Here is a 17309-nt window from a genome sequence, read left to right on the forward strand (position 1 = left end):
AATATCTGCTTCCATATCTGTGTGGGAGGTATAATCTACCAATATCACTACAGCATACTGCATTGTTGTTGGTTTTTTTTATTATTTGATCCAAACTGCCAGTTCAGCTTGTGTACTATTAAGCATATCAGAGGTATGGTCCAGGTATTGAGGACTTTAATGGCGCTTCCACTGTTCACTTTTGTCTTTAACAAAAAATGCATCCAAAGATATGTGTGTGTGTGTGTGTGTGTGTGTGTGTGTGTGTGTGTGTGTGTGTGTGTGTATGAAATTTAGAAACCTGAATTTGGCACCAGTGTGCTGGTAACACTGGGACTATCATGGATATTTTGATATCCATCAAAATGGAAGATCAGAAGATCAGATATTCCCCCCCTCCCTCCCTCTCCTTTATTTTGTCCTGTTCGAGTGGTTTTCTCAAATTAGTTTCTTGGACCAGGCTTAACCCTGCTTATTTGATACTAGCCTTGGCTGCAGTTCTTCCTCCTGTGCTTCAAGGCTATTCCTTATTTGTTCTACAAAAATTGAGTCTAAAAATTAATCCTAGAATATTTCCCACTAAATTAGAATTCAGGAAGGAGACAGACAAAAAAGAGAGAAAGAAATTCATAGATCAGTCACTGAGAAAACCATGAGAAATTTATTCCTCTCATAATGCTACTATGAAAACAATTCTTGCAATTGCTCCTATCACAATGCAATTCTATGCTCGACAATTTAAAATGAAGTTTTCTTATCTGAAAAAAAGCATCTCCTAGATGGTAACCTTAGAGATGTTAAACTATGTATGTATTCAATAGAAAGAGGGCTTTCAAAAGGTGATGCCCTTTGAAAAGTTCTGGATATCCCACAGAGTGAAAGATACTTTTCCTTCCTTCCTTCCTTCCTTCCTTCCTTCCTTCCTTCCTTCCTTCCTTCCTTCCTTCCTTCCTTCCTTTTATATATGTAAAAGGTGAGGATAATTTATTGCTTTTTTCTTTCAGCACCCAGCCAGAGTGGCTCTTACATGTAACATGTTAAAAGTTAAATTTAATTTACATTTCTTTCTCCTTTTTTGTACACTATTTTTTTTCTTTGTTGTTCTTCTTTGGTCCATTGCTGAGAGAAAGTGGCAAGAAGATGACAAGAAACAGGGAGAAAGCAGAACTATTTAATTCATGTTTTGTATCTGTCTTTACACAAAGGGATAAAACAGTCCAACCTATCAAAAACAGCACCACAAAAATCAGATTAGGAACACAAATTGAAATGGAGAAGAAAACAGTAAGTGAGTACCTGTCTACCCTAGACGAGTTCAAATCACCAGCACCAAGATGGATTACACCTCAGGTTTCTGAAGGAACTGGCAGACAGATCTCAGAACCACTGAATTATATCTTTCAGAGATCCTGGAACATTGGGGATCTACCAGGGGACTGGAAAAGAGCTGATGTGGTTCCCATCTTCAAAAAAGGAAAAAAAATAGATCCAGGAAACCACAGACCTATCAACCTGACCTCAATACCAGGAAAGATTCTGGAAAAAATTATCAAGCAACGAATTAGTGATCACCTAGAAGCAAACAAAGTAATAGCCAAAAGCCAACATAGGTTTGTCAAAACAGATCATGCCAGACTAATTTTACTGCATTCTTTGATGATGTGACAAAATTTGTGGACCAGAGGAATGCCGTCGATATAGATTACTTGGACTTCAGTAAGGCATTTGATAAGGTAGACCATTACCTAATACTAGATAAAGTAGAAGGATGTGGGTTAGACAGCATAACCACCAGATGGATTCATAACTGACTGACCAACCGCACTCAACGTGTAGTCCTCAATGGAACTGCAGAAAAGATGTGGAGACTCTGGAAAGAGTGCAGAGAAGAGCAACAAAGATGATTAGGGGACTGGAGACTAAAACATATGAAGAACGGTTGCAGGAACTGGGTATGTCTAGTTTAAGAGAAAGAAGGACTAGGGGAGACATGATAGCAGTGTTCCAATATCTCAGGGGTTGCCACAAAGAAGAGGGAGTCAAACTATTCTCCAAGGCACCTGAGGGTAGAACAAGAAGCAATGGGTGGAAACTAATCCAGGAGAGAAGCAACTTAGAACTGAGGAGAAATTTCCTGACAGTTAGAACAATTAATCAGTGGAACAGCTTTCCTCCAGAAGTTGTGAATGCCCCAACACTGCAAGTCTTTAAGAAGATGTTGGATAGCCATCTGTCTGAAACGGTATAGGGTTGGACTAGAAGACCTCCAAGGTCCCTTCCAACTCTGCTATTGTATTATTATTGTATTATTGTTATGTTTCAGTTATGTTTCTGTTTTGTTTCATTTTGTTTGTTTGTTTTATGGTTTTGTATTTTATTTTTTATGATCAAACAATATTTTTTAAAAAAATATTCAGAGTTTAACAAACACAAGTTTCATTTTTGATCATTTTTTTACAGCGCGATCCCATACATGCCCACTTAGAAGTTGACTGTCATTGCACCAAATAAGATTTAATCCTAAATAACTGAAAAAAAAATTCAGCTTATTTTCCTTTCATAATCTTGTAAAGATGCATGTTAGATTTTGGGGAAAAGTTTTTTAAAACTCTATACTGATAATGTAATAAAACTTATAAAAAATTAAGGTGGTATATAAATGAATTAATGAATGAATGAATGTCAATAGTTTCTAAACTTCCATCTACACATTGTTTGCATATCTATGCCCTTGCTTATGTTGATTATTTTCCTTTATTAGAGAGCAACATACAGGAAGCCATGTTAGGTCTAATATCATAGGTACCTTGAAATCTGGTAACAGATCAATTCAGATATACTTTTCTTCTTGATACCCATGCAAATTTCCAAGCAAGCCATACACAGAGTTTTCTCAAACCACATTTTTACCACATATATTCTTTGTACTAGCTATAAATCATACATTGTTTACATTTTGTCTGGAAGTGAATATTGCTTTTCACAATATTATCCAATTGGATCTGTCTCCTTTCCGCTGCAGGAATACATTAAGAAAATTAATAATTCCCTTATATCATAAAAAACATGCCATCCCAACAATAAATTATGTCCTTCTACAGTCAATAATCTGGAATTCCTTAATGTAATCCACTCCTTAACCCACATCAAGCTTGTTGCCTGATAATATAATTCCCACTTAGGCAGGCCCAATCCTCCTCTTATTCCCGCATCTTGTAACAATTTTAATTTTATTCTTGCTTTTTTACCCTGAATAAACTTTAGCACTATTTTGTTTAAATCATCAAAATAGTCTTTCTCTAATCTGATTGGAATTCTCTAGAACAAATATAAGATTCTGGGTAAAATGTTCATTTTGATTGTAGATATTCTCCCTATCGTTGATAGTTGTAGGTTTTCCCATTTCATCAAGTCAATCACAATCTGCTGTTTAAGTTTTTGGTAGTTGTTCTCTTTAAGTGTGCTACATCTTGTAGTTAAATATATCCCCAAATATTTAACCTTATTTGTGACGTGAATCTCCAAGACCTCTGCCAATTCTTCCTTTTGTCTTGATGATATATTCTTTGTCAGAATCTTCGTTTTATCTTTATTTATTTTCAAACCTGCTACTTTTCCATATTCCTCTATTCTTTCTATCAATTTGTGTGCAGTTTCTAATGGATCCTCTAGGATAAAAACCAAATCATCTGCAAATGCTTGTAATTTATATTCCTCTTTTTGGATTTTCATTCCTTTTATTTCTTTTTTTCTCTCTGATCTTTCTATTTAAAACTTCTAATGTTAGAAGTTTTAATGTTTAGAAGAATGTTAGTAGAGGTGATAGTGAGCAGCCTTGTCTCGTCCCTTTCCTTATTTCAATAGAATCTGTCAGTTCTCCATTTATCATTATCTTTGCTGTTTGTTTATGCTATATGGTTTGTATGGCTTGGGTAAATTTCTTACAGAAACTCATCTGTTCCAGTTGTAGAAACATAAATCACCAATTCACATTATCAAATGCTTTCTATGCGTCTAAGAACATTAAAGCCATTTGTTTTTCTGGGTGCGCCTCATAACACTCCAAAGTGGGTCCAGTATTATTCTCATATTATCCTTAATTTGTCTCTTAGGTAAAAACCCATTTTGATCAGAGTGAATGAAACTATTTAAATATTTTTGAGTCGCTCTGCTAATATTGAAGCAAATAATTTATAATCTGAATTTAACAAGGAAATAGGTCTGTAGTTCTTAATTTGTAATAAATCCACCTCCTCTTTTGGAAGAAGTGATGACCATGATTTGGGTATCCTCCCCTCTGACATCACCTCATTCATAACTTCTAATAATGGAAGAGACAACGATTCCTGGAGTGTCTTGTAAAATTCTACTGGCAGCCTGTAAGGGCCTGGGGCTGTTCCGTTGTTTTGTTTTTTTAAGTGCTTCAATTAACTCCATCATAGTTATATATAAGGGATAAGGAAACTAAAACACAGGGGTATTTTAGAAGACACTATTTACGGGAGGCTTTGTTACTAAATTAGGAGAAGATCAAAAGGCAATATTACTTAAAAATTCCAGGCTGGCTATCAACTATTGAAGCTTTTTCATATTCAATAATATACAAAAAGGAACAAACAGTTAGATATGGTGAAATATTGAATGCAAAGAGTGAACTTAAATCTATGCAAGAGTTGAAACAGGAAGGGATAGGAATGAATTGGTTTTCATATGTGCAAATACAATCTAGATATGATAAAGATCGTGAAACGGAAGGGTTCTATGATAAAATGACTGAACTAGATAAAATCTTGACAGGTACTGATGAAAAAGTAATTAAAAATTATATGGACACTTACTAGAGGTTAAACTAAAGGAAGAACAAGTTAAAGAACCTATGATAGCTTGGGCGAAAAAATTTGGACATGGGATTAAACTAGAGAAATGGCAGAAATTGTGGTCTCAAAATTATAAAATGACAATGTCAACAGCATATAAGGAAAATTTGTATAAGATGTTTTACAGGTGCCACCTACCCCCAACGAGAATAGCAAGAAAAAAATTGGACATGGGATTAAACTAGAGAAATGGCAGAAATTGTGGTCTCAAAATTATAAAATGACAATGTCAACAGCATATAAGGAAAATTTGTATAAGATGTTTTACAGGTGCCACCTACCCCCCACGAGAATAGCAAGAATGTTCAAGAACAAATCGGAAAAGTGTTGGAAATGTCATCAGACAGCGGGTTCATATTACCATATGTGGTGGACTTGCATAGAAGCTAAAAAATATTGGACTAAAATCCACACGTGGTTGGAGAAAATGATACAAAAACACATTGACTTTAAACCAGAGATCTTGTTATTGGGAATTATACTGGAAATATACAAAAAAGATTTGAAATAAAATGAGAAAATACCAATGCAGGAGGAAGTTATTCAAAAAATAATGGAATGTGCTGAAATGAGTAAATTGACATTTAAAATAAGAGAACAAGAAGATGAACACTTTTATCAGGTATGGGATCTGTTCCATCAGTGGTTAGATAAAAAAAATATGGAAATGAAAACGGAGAATTTTTTTTTCTTTTTTTCCCATACTGTAAGAATAATAGAATGATATAGGTGATGCGATAAAAACATATTATTATTAAATGGACTAAGAATGATGCAATGGAATATTGGTAAATATATGAATCTAATATCTAGAATATTTTGTTTAAAATGAAGGAATAACAATTGTAGCTGAACAAATGATGTACAATGATAATAATGTACCTATGTATATTCGATGGACAATCTGTGATTTTATATACAATTGAAAGTGGTGTTGCACAAATGCTTGTAACCAAACAACATGCTATATGTAATTGATTATGGTTTTATGTTTTGTTTGTTTTCGTTTGTCTAAAAAATAAAAAACTTGTACAAACACAAAAAATTAATAATGGAGAAGGAGAAGGATAAAAATTAATAATCATTTATAACATCTTCAATTTGAAGCAACTGCTTCAGCCTACCTAAGAGCAAAGCCTGGCTATTGGATTCTACAGGGTGTGAAATGAATTGTTCAGACTGAGAAATTGGTTTGAATTTTAATATTTCATTTAGTATGTCTCTCATGAACCGATGAGTGGAAAGATCTTCAGGCAAGAACTACAGTCTATAAAGTATCCCAAATCACCTTGCATTGATACTACTGATTCAGGAAATAAACAGCCCAATGCACCTCTTGGAAGATCCTGTCATAAAATCTATCACTCCTTTCAGGCTTTACAGTGAATAGAAAACTAAACATGTAACTCATTTTTCTGAAAACAGTATTTTGATCTTCGAGTAGCAATTTATTTCCTGAATCTTTTCAGGCCATGATACTGTAGTATCAGATTGGATTATGGGATTTAGAGTACCCATCTGCAGCAGCCCAAAAAACCTTGAATACAAATTCAATTCTCTGCTTAGCATATAACAAACAAAAAAGTTTAAGAATTTGAGTACTGTGGAAGAGAGAAAAAGAACTCTTCAGGCGCTTTTCCTGGATCATTTCCATTTTTCTTGCCAACTCTGTCATTCCAACACAGCATTGATTTTAATTCCAAAAGAAAACAGGGTTAGGGGCTGAGCCATACCAATAAAGATTGTGAGAACTCACTGATAAAATGTGACGGGAGCAGAGTAAGATGAAATTCAATATGCTGTATTATTGATCAAGTTTTTCATACAGAACTCCCCCAAGCTTGTAATCAGAAACAGTTTGTGAGAAAGAAATGGCATCCAGAGACTATCATAATGAGATGACTATTGAATGTGTTGAATGCAGAAAGACAGCCCTGTGAATGTGAAGCCAATGTAAGAATTATGGAATCTGCAATTCCAACATTGATATAAAGTGCCAAATTGGAGATGATGCTCTAAAGCCATCTGTGCCAAATCACCCCCAAGCCGTCTTCATTGGCTTTCCTCCTTTCTGACAAGAGACAGCCACAGAGGCAGTTTTAGAGAGTCAAAGAGACCAGGTGTTACCCACTCAACAGATGGTTTGCTTCCAGTTTTGATTTACCCGTTGTAATGATTAAAAATAATGTTGACCTCAACGACAATTATTTCTCCCCCAAATTCTAGCACAGGAATGTTCAATCTGAGGACCCCGAACCCCATGAATGCTTTGGCTTTGACCTCAGAGCCTTTCTGAAAGTTGTTGCACTTGGATTTCATCTTCTGTGTATCCCGTCCAACAACAGCTGTGCAGTAGTTCTGGGGCTGGGAGAAAGAGATGACATTTATTGTTGGATCAATGTTTGCATTGGTTCTATGGAGCAGTGCTGAAGGTGAAGGTGTGGCTTTGCAAAGAGTCTTGCTTGCTTATGATCTGAGAGCAGCTCTGCTTTGAGATATTCTTCTTGTACTCTCTTCTGCTATCCTGCTTATATCTGACTCCTCCCTCCTGCAGCTATGAATTGTGCAGACTGAACCAAAGAGCTTCTGGTGGTTATTTCCCTCCCTCCCCTCTGCTATAGTTTCTCCTAAGCCGGCAGTGTGAGACTGATATTCTGCTTGCTTTCTCTTACGGGCACGTTTTTGACATCGGCTTTTTACTTTAAGGCTAAACTTTACCGCTTCTGAGGATTATAAACGGCTGACAAAGAACTGAGGAAAGGAGAAATTATTGTGCTTTATTTTCTTGGCTGGAATTTTTTGCTCCTTGGGACTTAACATTATTGCTTCTTTTAACAGTGTGAGCTACTTGGGAGCATCCTAAGCAGGCATTCAAAAAGGGGAAAAATCTGTATAGTCCAAGAATAAACTTGGTAGAGAAGATGAGGAATCTACTGTGGAGCTAACAATGTTTTCACCGGACGAGAACTCAAAGAATCTGTGAGAAGGTAAAGTAACATCAACCCCAGCTATCCCAACCATCCTGGCGACAATGTCAGTCACCCATATTAATGATTCATTAAATGGGACAAGCTTCCCAAACCAGGGAATGATGGATATACCCAAAGACCAAAAATCTTTGAATCTTTTTATTTTTTGCTTGACTTTTGTCATCACATTCCTAACCCTGCTGGGTAGCATCTATTCATTAGTTTCCCTGCTGAGAATGCAGAACAAAAGTACAGTTTCAATGCTTGCAACTTCTCTAAGTGTGGATGATCTGATTAGTGTGGTACCAGCAACAATTTTTATGCTCAAGCCTTGGTTGAATGAGATGCTTCCCCAGACTGCGTGTAACACTTCAGCGCTACTGTACTTATTTCAGGGCTTCTCCAGCAACTTGATGGGGTCCCTTGTAGTTTCCTATAACTTCTACAGCCTCAATAAAATGGGAGAGAGCCAAGGGGCCACCAAGAGGCCAGTGAGCATAATATGGGCTGTTCTTACCATCTGGATTGTCTGCCTGCTGATTTGTATTTTGCCTTTATGTGGTTGGGGCACCTATGTTCCCACCTCCTGGGGATGTTTTGCTGACTGTTCCAGTTCGTATATCCTGTTTCTCTTTATAATCTATTCATTGTGTTTCTGTCTCCTAATTATACTCTCCATTCCTCTTATTTATCAATTGCTGTGTTCAGATGAGCAACAGCATTTTTATGATGATTATCATCAAATCACTGGTGGCCATTTTTCTTCTGGGGTACTTCCATTTGAAAGTCACACATCTTCTCTTCCTATAGAAGACACTATGAATAAAACCCAGAAGCACTGTCAGAACTCTGACCCAGTTATCAGACAAAGTCCAGCTGACCACTGTCACTTGGATCACTACGGCACACGAAATGTGCCACCTAACAACCGGAACACCACTGTGGAATTTGCTCAGAAACGTTTCTCGCTAATTCTTGCTCTGACCAAAGTCATTCTTTGGCTCCCAATGATGGTAAAAAAAAACTTGTCCAAATTTCTTTTCCTTATCTCTAAAGGCTTTGTTAAGTGGTATCTAGTGATATTTGGAAGTGGGGAGCAGCAGAACAGAGTAAATTAAGCTACAGCTTGTGTCCAATTTGAAAACTTGCATCTTGTGTTTAAAACATTGGTTAATCAAGATTTTTTTTTATGAGTTACTGTGTCACTTGCTTTGTATTTCTTTATTCAGTTTGGCTACTGCTTAAAGTATTCCTTGTCTAGTCAAACAGTTGGGTACATTACTGTAGTTTCAACTGAATGTACTGTATATTTCTAATACTGGTTTATTTAACGTTCAGGAATTCAAAATGCACATATATTGATGTTTTCTTAAGGAAATGAGTAAGATTTTAATTACTTTTCAGATGATTGAGATTTGTTTTGCCAAATGGTTTGTAATAGTCAAATGCAAGAAAGATTCCAGACAACTACTTTACAATTCTAGTTTTATGCTAGCATAAGTTTTCTACAAATACATCTTGTTGAATGATTCCAAGGGTGGAAAACTAGGTGGAATAAACCAAGTTCTTATGCTTCATGCAGTTCAGTTGGGCATTAGGTTGTCTGTTTTGGCATCTTCCAAATATTCCTTGCTTTGTTTATTAGCTGCAAGGCACACCTTTTCGTGGTGAATTGCTTGTAGCCATGTAATTCAGAAGTATGACTAAATGACTAGAAGAATTTCATTATTTTCTATTTCCTTGTTTAAAAAAAAAAGAATTACTGCCTTGAAGTTTGTGACAATAGATTGCAGATAGAGCAATTCATTTACATGTGTTTGTTTTGTTTTTGTCATGTATCTCTTACACCACATTCAGTGCCCTATTGCATTTGTGAATCCCATTTTTGCCAGCACTTAGGGAGAATATTTTGAAATCTGTTGTTCCTTCCGAGCCCTTTTCCAATCCTACATTCACTGATGAACTTTAATTTTTACATCAGTTTGGTCTAAGGCTTGTGTGTGTATTGTTGTGTACTCTTCCCTGGAAATAAGCACTATTAGACACATAAGAATTTATTTCAGAAGCAATGCATAGTTGCCAATCCAGTAGTAAGAGCTGCATTCACTCACATTCTTCCCTTGTAACCTCCCCTAGCAATCCTCCCTTTGCCCTTAGTTATGAGATTAAAATTGTAAGATCCATGGGGCAAGGACTTGCTTCTTTATTTATGAAGCTCTGCATAAGGAAAGCACTGTGCAAATCATCTATCAACGTGATCTTCTCAAGGGTACCTTTCCACCTCCTTGCAATAACTCAAATGGCTCTTTATTAATAGCTCAGTGTTGAAGCTACTTCTCTGCTATAGAACAGGCATCAATATTTATTGTTTCACTTGAATCAACTGGCATTTCTGAGAGGCACAGATGGGACTTGTGTTAGAACAGTTCCTTTTCGACATCTGTCAAAATTCAAAGACATGCGGAAGCTCAGTTGAGACAAATTCCAGGAGAACAGGAATGTTTATCTGCTGTATAATAGAGAGCAAATGGCTTTGGATGTCTTTTGATAGGCAGCACAGACTGCTTGTTGTTACGTCCATTATTTTGCAATGGCCCTGTAAATATATCCTCAGCAAAATATCTGTATACGCTACTGGATGAGTCTAACAAAGAACATTAGGTCATGCCCAGGACTTAATGGACTATGAGCCATCCAAATCTGGGTCTTAGCCTTACCATGAGCCGAGCAGAGCAGAGATAAGTGTGCTCATAAATATGTTTGGTGAATGTAATGATACAGCATGTGCAATTTTGGTTTTGGCTACTTTTGGCTTTGGTTTTGCCTGCCATATTATGTGGATTGTAGAAGATGATCCCCAAGTAAATGAGGTTGTTGGGAGGAATAGCATCACTTGTACTATTTCTATAGGATTGCAACATATGGCAGACATACATTGCCATGCTAAGTAATAGTCAGCTCTACCAAACTCAGTGGCATTTATTTGTAAGTAGCAGGTTTAGAAGAGTCCTGTACACCTGTCTGGATCATGTCTTTGTTTTCTAAGATGCCAATATTCAACTCTGGGGAAGCCTATGAAGCACATATTTAAGAGAGGGATCATAATATGTGATTGCTTTTGTAGAAGCCAGCTGTCTGTTGCTTAATTTCTCTGGAATACCTCTCTCTTTCAGATACAAATGGTTGTTCAATACACTGTTGAGTTTCACAATCTTTCCTTTGAGATATTCAGCTTCCTGCTAACTTTGCTAGCTGTCACTGTCACTCCGATGTTTGTCTTGTCAGAGCACTGGAGTCACCTGCCTTGTGGTTGCATTATCAATTGTAGAAAGAGCATCTATTCAGTGTCATCAGAGGAAAACAAAGGTAAGGAGGAAGGATGGGGAAAGAGGTTATACTGCTTCTTCCAAAGAGACATTATCAAGTTCTACTGTTATATACTGCAGATCCAAGGGGATGTAAAACCTATAGTTTTATATCGTTTTAACATTTTTCATTCAAACACTTTCTTTGGGCCTGAGTTGACTTATTTTAAAATGCAGACTCCTTTGTGGTATTGGAACATCAATATGACTGACAAAAGTTCAACTTCTGTTACATAAAATAAGACCAAATAGTGGTGGAAGAGAATTGCTATGGTTTTACACTCTTCTTTCATCAAAGTTAATGGCAGTTCACATGGTGTATTGTTTTAATTTTCCATGTCTCATTAACAGCCAAAGTTTAAAACTGCCCATTAAGGCAACCCATATACAGTACATTTCAGTGGTTGTGAAGTACAATTTTATTCCCAATTCATTCCCAAAGCAAAATGGATCTTTTCTGTCCAAAAAGGTGCATCCTCTGAATCTTCTAGAGCAACGGTGCCAAACTCAAGGCCCATGGGCCAGATCCAGTCCTCAGGGTGCTTAGATCTAGCCCACAGAGATGAACCAGAAATAGCAAAGGACCGTCCCACATGCCTCTGCCAGTGAAAATGGAGCTCAGGAGCCCGTTTTAGCTGGCAGAGTGCTCGGGCCACCACAGGTGCCTCTGATATCGCACTGGTCACACCCACCCTGACCGTGCCCACCCCAGCCCCTTGAGGTCAAATGCAACCCTGATGCGGCCCTCAATGAAATTGCATTTGACATCCCTGTTCTACAGCCTTCTTCCGTGTTTGCTTTATGTTAAGAAACAATGTGTACACCTTCTGCATATTTCTGGAGTTGATCAAATATTTGCAGAAAGATATTTATAGCAGATGGTGATCCAACAATTATCTAACAATTTAAAGGTAAACTTTTTCTCTCGTTTTGTTAATGCTAAAGGTTATTCCTCCCCTCCGCCCCAAAATAAAATATGTACCCATCTTTATGGCCCCAGGCAGAACTAAATAGTTAAACATACAATCATAGTATCTAAAAACAATATCCCTCTACTTTAAAATCTTTTATTTTTATGGCTACTTTTGGTGGCAACTACAGCTCGCTTTTATTTCTAACATATTCTGTTACAAAGGATAGGAATAAAAAGTGGCAATTGGAATAGGAAACCTGGTGCTCTTTAGAAGTTTAGAAATCTAATTCCAATCAGATGCAGTTAAGGGAGCCAATGAGAGGAGATTGTGAGGACTGTTGCTTGAAACATCTGGAGACACTAGGATCGCTACCATTAAGCCTGTATTCCAGAATCAATGTTACAGGTAATCCAAGACATACAACTACAATTAAGCCCAAAACTTCTGTTGCTCGGTGAGATATTTGTTTGCTCCATTTTACGATCTTTCTTGCAACAGTAAGTGAATCCCTGCACTTGTTAAGTTAGTAACATGGTGGTTAAGTGAGTGTGGCTTCCCCATTGACTTTACTTGCCAGAAGGTTACCAAAAATGATCACATGACCCTGAGACACTGCAACCATAATAGGTTGGTTGCCAAGAGTCTGAATTTTGATCACTTAACCATGGGGATGCTGCAATGGTCATAAGTGTGAAAAATGGTGATAAGTCGCTTTTTTCAACGCCACTGTAACTTTGAACAGTTGCTAAATGAACTGTTGCCAGTCAAGGACTACCTGTAATTAATCAACTTATTTGCAGAGATGACAGGCTTGGAATTCTGAGAACATACAATGAGAGCTCCCACAAGATGACTGTTATGATAGTTATATACAAGATAGCGAGACGTCAAACATTTATTCCCTTCAATTTATTTGGAGCACCCTACAATTCCCAATTTAATTAGCCTTTCCTTTTTCTGGGCAGGTGGATACAGCTTTAGAGTATTTGTTGCAGCTCCTTGTCATTTTGATTTTTTTAAGAACACCTACTGTGTATGAGCTATTTGAACTTAGAAACATTCTTATGAATACAAATAATGTTAGAGGCTGACACTTAAGACGCTTACTGTCTTCCCTGTTGAAGTCCTTAAATATTAGTGTGTGTGTATGTGTGTGTGTGTGTGTGTGTTTTCAAGTCAGTGTTGAAGACGTCCCTGCATTTTTCTTAGTATTTTGGGAGTGATTTGCCACTGGCTGGCTTCCCATAGCTGAGAGAAACTAGTTTGTGATCACCAGTTGACTTTGTACCTACTGTGGATTAGAAATCATAGTCTCCTGATTTCTTGCCTGATGCCTTAAACACTACACCAAACTTATTATTTAATATTTTAAGAAGCTGGATTGAACTGGATTTATGTGTTCCAGAGCAGAAAACTTTCTGGATCAAGCTGTTGCAGAACTGAGATATTACTTCCTTCTTTTGTGCAGAGCAGGAAAATAAACTAATACTGGTATTAGTAATAATTGCATAGGTTCCTGTTTAACATAAATGTTAAAAAATGATGTAGATAATACTATTCAGTCTAAATCTGGGACTCAAACAAAGATGGTGATTGAGCCACAGTTGATTTTGAAGAGATGGATTTTATGTTCACTGTTCTTCCAGAATCACTACATAAAACAAATATGAAGAATTAAAGTCAGACCAAAAAAAAGTAGCAGATGTTGAATTCCAAGCCAATTGCACATCAAGCAAACAAACAAAATTGAAAAAAAATAAACTTAAATTGCAGACATTCAATTAGATGATTAATATGTTAGTTAGGCACTAGTAAGTCAACCTGATTCCTGACAACTGCATGTACAAATGTTCAACACCTTGAAGTTCTTCTCCCAAAAAACCTATAATTTCTTTGATTCATTCTATCTACTTTATCAGTTGTCTTCCCATTTTTTTAGTTCTCCCATACTTCTAAACATAGACAACACAGATCTAGTCCATCTTATATCACATGCCCAAAGTATATGAGTTTTTTTTTGCTGTTCCTCAAGGGAGGAATCAGACTTTCCTAGACCCAGGATTCAAATCAAATAACCTTATTACAATCATAAGGAAAGCAATAAATTAAAGTCTTAAAAATAAGCGAATATAAATATACATATATATTGATTGATAAGTCTATATAGATATAAGATATATAACAAGAAATAAGAATAAAACACAGAATTTAATAGTATAGGGATAAAAGTGCAATAATTATAGAATAAACTATCATAAAATATCAGAAAGTTAATAAGTCAGGATCTTCAACTACAGGTACTATGATTAGTACATGTAGGAATGAGCAACCTAGAAGGATATGAGTTGGGTTACTCTCAGATAAGAGAACCAATAAATAAATGTTGTGCTCTCTGTCCCCAAATGTCTTTAGGATGAAGTGTTTGAGTCATGCTAGAGTCCCTATTATAGGAACAATAGAGGAACTTATGGCTGTAATGAACCATCTCTGCATGGGTCTACAGTAGGTGGTGATGCACTGGAGTATTCTTTGACCATCCAAAGATGACTAATGAAGGCTGTGCATCTAGTCCAGTTAAGGTAAAAGACCTACAATATATTGATATTACAATAGATGGTAAATAGTAGGCTGGTGCAATCTCACAGGTTTTAGGACTAGACATTAGAACCTAGTTTTGGTCAAGGGTTCCTAAACTCTTTGTCACCATACCTTTCTTTATTTTAATGTACACATCTCCCCTAAAAATCCAAAGACCAAAACAAACATAAATGAATAATGAAAATAATACACTGAAATGATGGAAAATATAGGTTTATTATAACAATGTAACTGAAAGATTCTTCATATTTCCCCATGGAAGGAACACCTCACAGTTTGGGAAACTGAAGTGCTGTGTTCCCTAGAATTGGGTAGACAATAAATTTAAATAACAAGAATCTGAACAGCTGGCTGACTATGTCAAACCACAATACTGTATATTTATGAAAAAAATAAATCTGTATTTATCCCAATCTTGATTGGAGCCCTCAGAGCAATACCCAAAGGACTCATTCAATATTTGGAATTTTTAAAAATTTATTTAATTTATTGGACCTGAACACCGTAGTTTCCCCTAAACCCCCCCCCCCAAAAAAAACACCTCACCTTGCTTAGAACTGCCTATATATTTAGGCACTACCTTTAAAAATTCTTAGGTCATTTGTTAGATCTTGAATTATTATGTTATCACCAGGCTTAGACTGTGAATTTAACAGTAGATTACTCTTAATAACAATATTTGAGGCTTGAGAGCACATCTGGCATTTTCAAAGCCTAAGGAGCAGAGACTCTGAATTGAAAAACTCAATAAATGGATTTTATCAGTAGCTTTCTTAAGCCACATTGATTTAAAGCAGTCCCTAAAGGCTAAACGGGCCAGACTTATAGGGAAGAAAATTAATTTTAGTCAAAAGTTGACAAGTAAAAGCCAAGCTCTAGCCTCCACAGAAACTAAATATATCTCCAAACATAAAATTGTATTTCTAATTCATTTTGGGACAGCAAGGATTGATGAGTTCTTCTTTAAATCCATGATTCTCTTAGTAATAATTTTCAGGTCTGTAATTTGATGGCAATTATCTTCTTTCTCTCTCTTTTCAATAGCAGCTTTCACGGCCATATATTGCCAGTGGAAAGATTATAATTGTAATTGTTCTGATCTTTGTTGTCATAGAACTATCCTTTCATGACACTATCAGTGCCTTCCTCATTAGGATTAATCTGCTTTTTATTCTACAGCACACTGACCTTGTCTATCTATCCTTGAGCCCAAGGAAACAAAATTATCCCTTCAAATCCTTTACCATTAATAATAACATTAACCCAGATTTTTTCACAATGCATATTTTCATTGTGAGAACTGCCTTACTCTCTGCTGACAATGTTTTCACATCTTAAATTCTTATCTAGAATCATTTTCCATTCGTTTACTATTTAAGACACTAAATCTCTGTTAGACATGCATGGGAACAAGAGATATCCTTGTCTCATTTTTTCCCTATTCATTATTTTTCTCTAAATTTGGTTTCTGCAATAACTTCCAGTTTATTGTAAAAGTTTGTCAGAAGAATCATCAGAGTCAAAGAAAATAATCTGATTTCTCTTGTTTGTAGAAATCTGTGTAAACATCTTTGTAAAATTTGAAGTTGAACTTTGCTTGCATAAGGACCTAATCAACCATGTCAACATGGGTATATTCACCAATATTTTATAATCTTTAGGCTATAAAATCTTGTTCTATATTTATTGACAGAGAACTGTTAGCATAGTGACTGCTTCTTCTCCTGCAACTTTAATCAGTGCAAATATGTATTAACTTGCTCCACTGTTTTCTTATGTGGTACCTAGTTTGCTTTCTATCATAACTGAGTGGTTCCTGAACATATTCTGAAAATGCTTTCTATAATTGTATAATTCAATTTGTTTTCATATGCCTTCAACCTCATTTGATTCAACTATATATCTCTTTTGTGATTACATAGTTCTAAGTATTCCTATCTATATATCATTTCCCCATGATTTCTTGTGAATTCTTTCTTTTAACACTTCTATTTTTATTTTCCCAAATAGTTATAGTATCTTCCTCAATTTCTTTCTGAAACTGCTTGACTGCCTTGATTGCATTGGATTGCATTTTTCCATCTTCTTTTTCTAATTGTTTGTTTGATTCTGCTATAGTACATCCAGTAATGCCCATATACTATATACTGTTTAATATGCATTTATGTTGCTTTAAAAATAGTTAGCAATAAATATTTATTGAGTCATAACTAGGCACATGCTTAGAGGTGCTTGTTTTTAGTATTATTGTTACTCAATTTCTTTATACTGTATTGTCCAGTTCCATAATAATATAGTATGCAATTATATGATTTGAAGTACCTCATTCCAGACCACCTATGTTTAAATATTCTTAAAATTTCAGTTTAATAGACTTCATTTCCACTTTTTAAAAAAGTTGCATTCGTTTCATGCCATCCCATGTTATAACATTATGTGTTTTTGAGAAAATCTTCTTCTCAGTATTGGCACCATTGATATCTAGACTTTCTTACTCTTTTGGTCATGCCTTATCTTTACCTCCTTATTTGCCTATGGAAGTTTCCCTGTTCTTCCTCAGTAACAAGAGAAGTATTTCCCATACTAGAAGTCTCACAATGTTTTAAC

The 17309-nt window shown here is 35.9% G+C and overlaps 1 protein-coding gene across 1 annotated transcript in view; it reads left to right on the forward strand.

The window, feature by feature from the left end:
• The first annotated feature begins 7517 nt into the window (after nt 1–7517).
• GPR149 (G protein-coupled receptor 149) overlaps nt 7518–17309 on the forward strand; it is a 39886-nt gene continuing 30094 nt past the window's right edge. The window contains exons 1-2 of the mRNA XM_014053034.2: nt 7518–8838; nt 10999–11191. Of these exons, the coding sequence (XP_013908509.2) occupies nt 7888–8838; nt 10999–11191 (1144 nt within the window). The 5' untranslated portion in view covers nt 7518–7887. The remainder of the gene's footprint in view (nt 8839–10998; nt 11192–17309) is intronic.

This window comes from Thamnophis sirtalis, unplaced genomic scaffold (genome assembly GCF_051295495.1).
Source record: "Thamnophis sirtalis isolate CommonGarterSnake01/CBP01778 unplaced genomic scaffold, rThaSir2_p1.2 scaffold_11, whole genome shotgun sequence".
Classification (NCBI taxonomy): Eukaryota; Metazoa; Chordata; class Lepidosauria; order Squamata; family Natricidae; genus Thamnophis; species Thamnophis sirtalis.